This window comes from Hemiscyllium ocellatum, chromosome 5 (assembly GCF_020745735.1).
Source record: "Hemiscyllium ocellatum isolate sHemOce1 chromosome 5, sHemOce1.pat.X.cur, whole genome shotgun sequence".
Taxonomy (NCBI): domain Eukaryota; kingdom Metazoa; phylum Chordata; class Chondrichthyes; order Orectolobiformes; family Hemiscylliidae; genus Hemiscyllium; species Hemiscyllium ocellatum.
In genome coordinates, this window is record NC_083405.1 from 28,039,839 (window position 1) to 28,042,236 (window position 2,398).

The following is a 2,398-nucleotide window of genomic DNA, read 5'->3' on the forward strand; positions in this document are numbered from 1 at the left end:
ATATATACAACCAGCGCAGCTTACAATATATGCAACACATTATTAAATTAAAATAGGACAATTATATTATACAGTAGTTGGTTCTCAGTGTAAACACTTCTATAATAGTGCATCTCTGGTACGTTTAGAGATTGGCAGATTCATTTCCCCAAAGAAAATAAGTTTATTCGGAGTTGTTACCGATAAATTTGTGTCTCATTACATCTTTCCCTCTTAACTTGAAACAACTATCAAATTATTTGGTTTCCAGTTTTGGGGGTTACTATGGAATGTTTCAGCCTGAAGTATGAATCGTTTCTGAGGTAGATGATGATGGGGAGGGGGTCGACGAGGTAGAGTTCGATTTGTCTGAGGTGTCTTCTGTGTTCGCTTCACTCCCAGGAGTGGCCGGAGAAACTGAGGCGAAGCCCTCCTTCTCCCGCTTTTTCTGCTTCATCCGCCGATTCTGGAACCAGATTTTTACCTGGGTTTCGTTGAGTTGAAGGGCAGCCGCGATTTCCACCCGCCTGGCCCGCGTCAGGTACTTGTTGAAGTGGAACTCTTTCTCCAACTCGGTCAGTTGCTTCGTGCTGAAATTGGTTCTCACTGTATTGGGCTGGCCGACAAAACCATACTCCCCCGCCTTCCCTAAATCAGTGAATAGAAAGGAGCACACACTAGGTAAGTCAGGCAGGGAATCTTACAGGTAAGCTGTGACAATTGCTTGGGACAGCCGGATTCAGGTCACTGTATGGATAATCAATCATTCCCATTTCAGTAGTTTGGGAATGTCTTGTCATGAAAAGCCGAAAAGGATTACACTACAACTGTTGCATGTCATCAGTTAGTTGATGTTTAAATTATGCTTCACACGCTGCTGATAAGACTGGAAAGGCAAAAATAGATTTAAAAAAGGCAATTTGGACGAAAGGTGCGGCCATTCGATCATCTTAAACAACGTGCAACAGATCATGATTTCTTTCAATTCGAGTCTGACACGCTTTCCCCTCCACCCCATCTGCTAGTATCGGTTTTCACCTGATAATGAATTACCTGTGGAAAGGAATTGTACCTCGAAAATAGAATTTACCTGTTTTCGGAGGGTTCCTCTTCACCTTCATCCAGTCAAAGGTCTGTGCTGGGGGAGGGGTCTCAGCAGACGGGGAGCAGCAGGCTTCCTGATGGCTGCCGTGGGCGGGGGACGAAGGGTGACAGGCTGCAACTAAGGCTAAACTGGACTGCTGCTGCTGCTGCTGCTCTTGTCTGTATGGGTGATGGGAATATTGGCCTGGCCCCACCATCCCACCATAGCCGTGCTGATGTGGGCTGATGGCTGAGCCAATGTTCCCAGGGTAGACAGCAGGAGCACACTGAGGGTACCCTCCGTTACCGTCCGCCTCTTGGTTCAATGAGTAATGATGATGACTGTAGCCTGTGCTAAAGCTCTGGGCTGGGTATCCTGCTCCACAGTTGGGGTGGGCACTGTAGGATATGCCCAGGTTGTTGTGGTGTGTATAGCTAGGCTGGTGATGATGAGGAGGAGGAGGAGGTGGAGCACCTATTTGGACACTTCTGGCCACGATGTAGCGCTCATCAGCGGTGCAGTTATTATTACTAACGGCACAAGACTGATAAGTTGCAATTCCTGGATCTGCATGGTAACTTCTAGAAGAGCAGGCCCCAGTGTCTCCGTTAATGATGGAATAGTCTAGGAAGGTGTTCATCCTTGCATTGTCCATCTGTCACTGGGGTATAACCAGCATATAAAGTCCACCAGCCTGGATGGACCGTGCCAACTTGCCCACTTCCTCAATGGGGCTGAAAGAAACTGATATCAATATACTGGCAAGTGTCGCCACGTGACCAAACCCGCCCAATCGCCGGGCTGCCTGTGAAGTTTGCATGCGCTTGCTGCTGATCGATCACCGTTTTACTTGCATTGAAATTACAAACGCTCTACCATCAAGGTTACGCGCATTATTAGCCCTCGAATGCATTATACTTCAAAGCATGCCCGGCAGAATGCAGCAGGAATTGGTTCAAGATGCACGTACTGTTCCTCTTCGGACCTGCAGCGCCATTTAAGAGTTACCGCGAGTCTGCAAGGGGGAGAAATAGCCCGTCCCGTTCCGCGCAGCAGCTTCTCTCTCAGGTAGGTCGCTGGATAAATACCTAACAGCCAGACCCTGGAAGGGTAAGGGGAATAGCATCGAAGTGCTCCACTACAGGCAAGGAATCCGTGTCACTCTCTGGTGTCTCTGCTGTAGCATTGTGTGTCCGTGAGAGCGGTGATTTGTTTTTCATGCTGAGATAGTTATACGTAGGTCGAGGGAAAGCTATGCAAAGCGGATCTGTTGGGTGTCAGATCACTTCGTGCACTTTAATGAAAGAAAACCCAGGTAGCTGCTGCAGAGCTGTG

The 2,398-nt window shown here is 48.0% G+C and overlaps 1 protein-coding gene across 1 annotated transcript; it reads right to left on the reverse strand.

The window, feature by feature from the left end:
• Positions 1–274: 274 nt before the first annotated feature.
• On the reverse strand, positions 275–1,718 carry LOC132815965 (homeobox protein Hox-A1). The gene is made up of 2 exons (XM_060825349.1): positions 1,070–1,718; positions 275–627 (listed from the first exon to the last, which is right to left on the reverse strand). The coding sequence occupies exons 1-2, from the start codon at positions 1,716–1,718 to the stop codon at positions 275–277; spliced, it is 1,002 nt and encodes a 333-aa protein (XP_060681332.1).
• Positions 1,719–2,398: the final 680 nt, after the last annotated feature.

What these genes read in the sequence shown, in the direction of transcription:
- LOC132815965 (XM_060825349.1), bottom strand. Translation starts at nt 1,718, where the DNA reads ATGGACAATGCAAGGATGAACACCTTCCTAGACTATTCCATCATTAAC. An exon ending in GAGGAACCCTCCGAAAACAG is followed by an intron (nt 628 to 1,069) that starts GTAAATTCTATT and finishes TCACTGATTTAG; the next exon opens with GGAAGGCGGGGGAGTATGGT.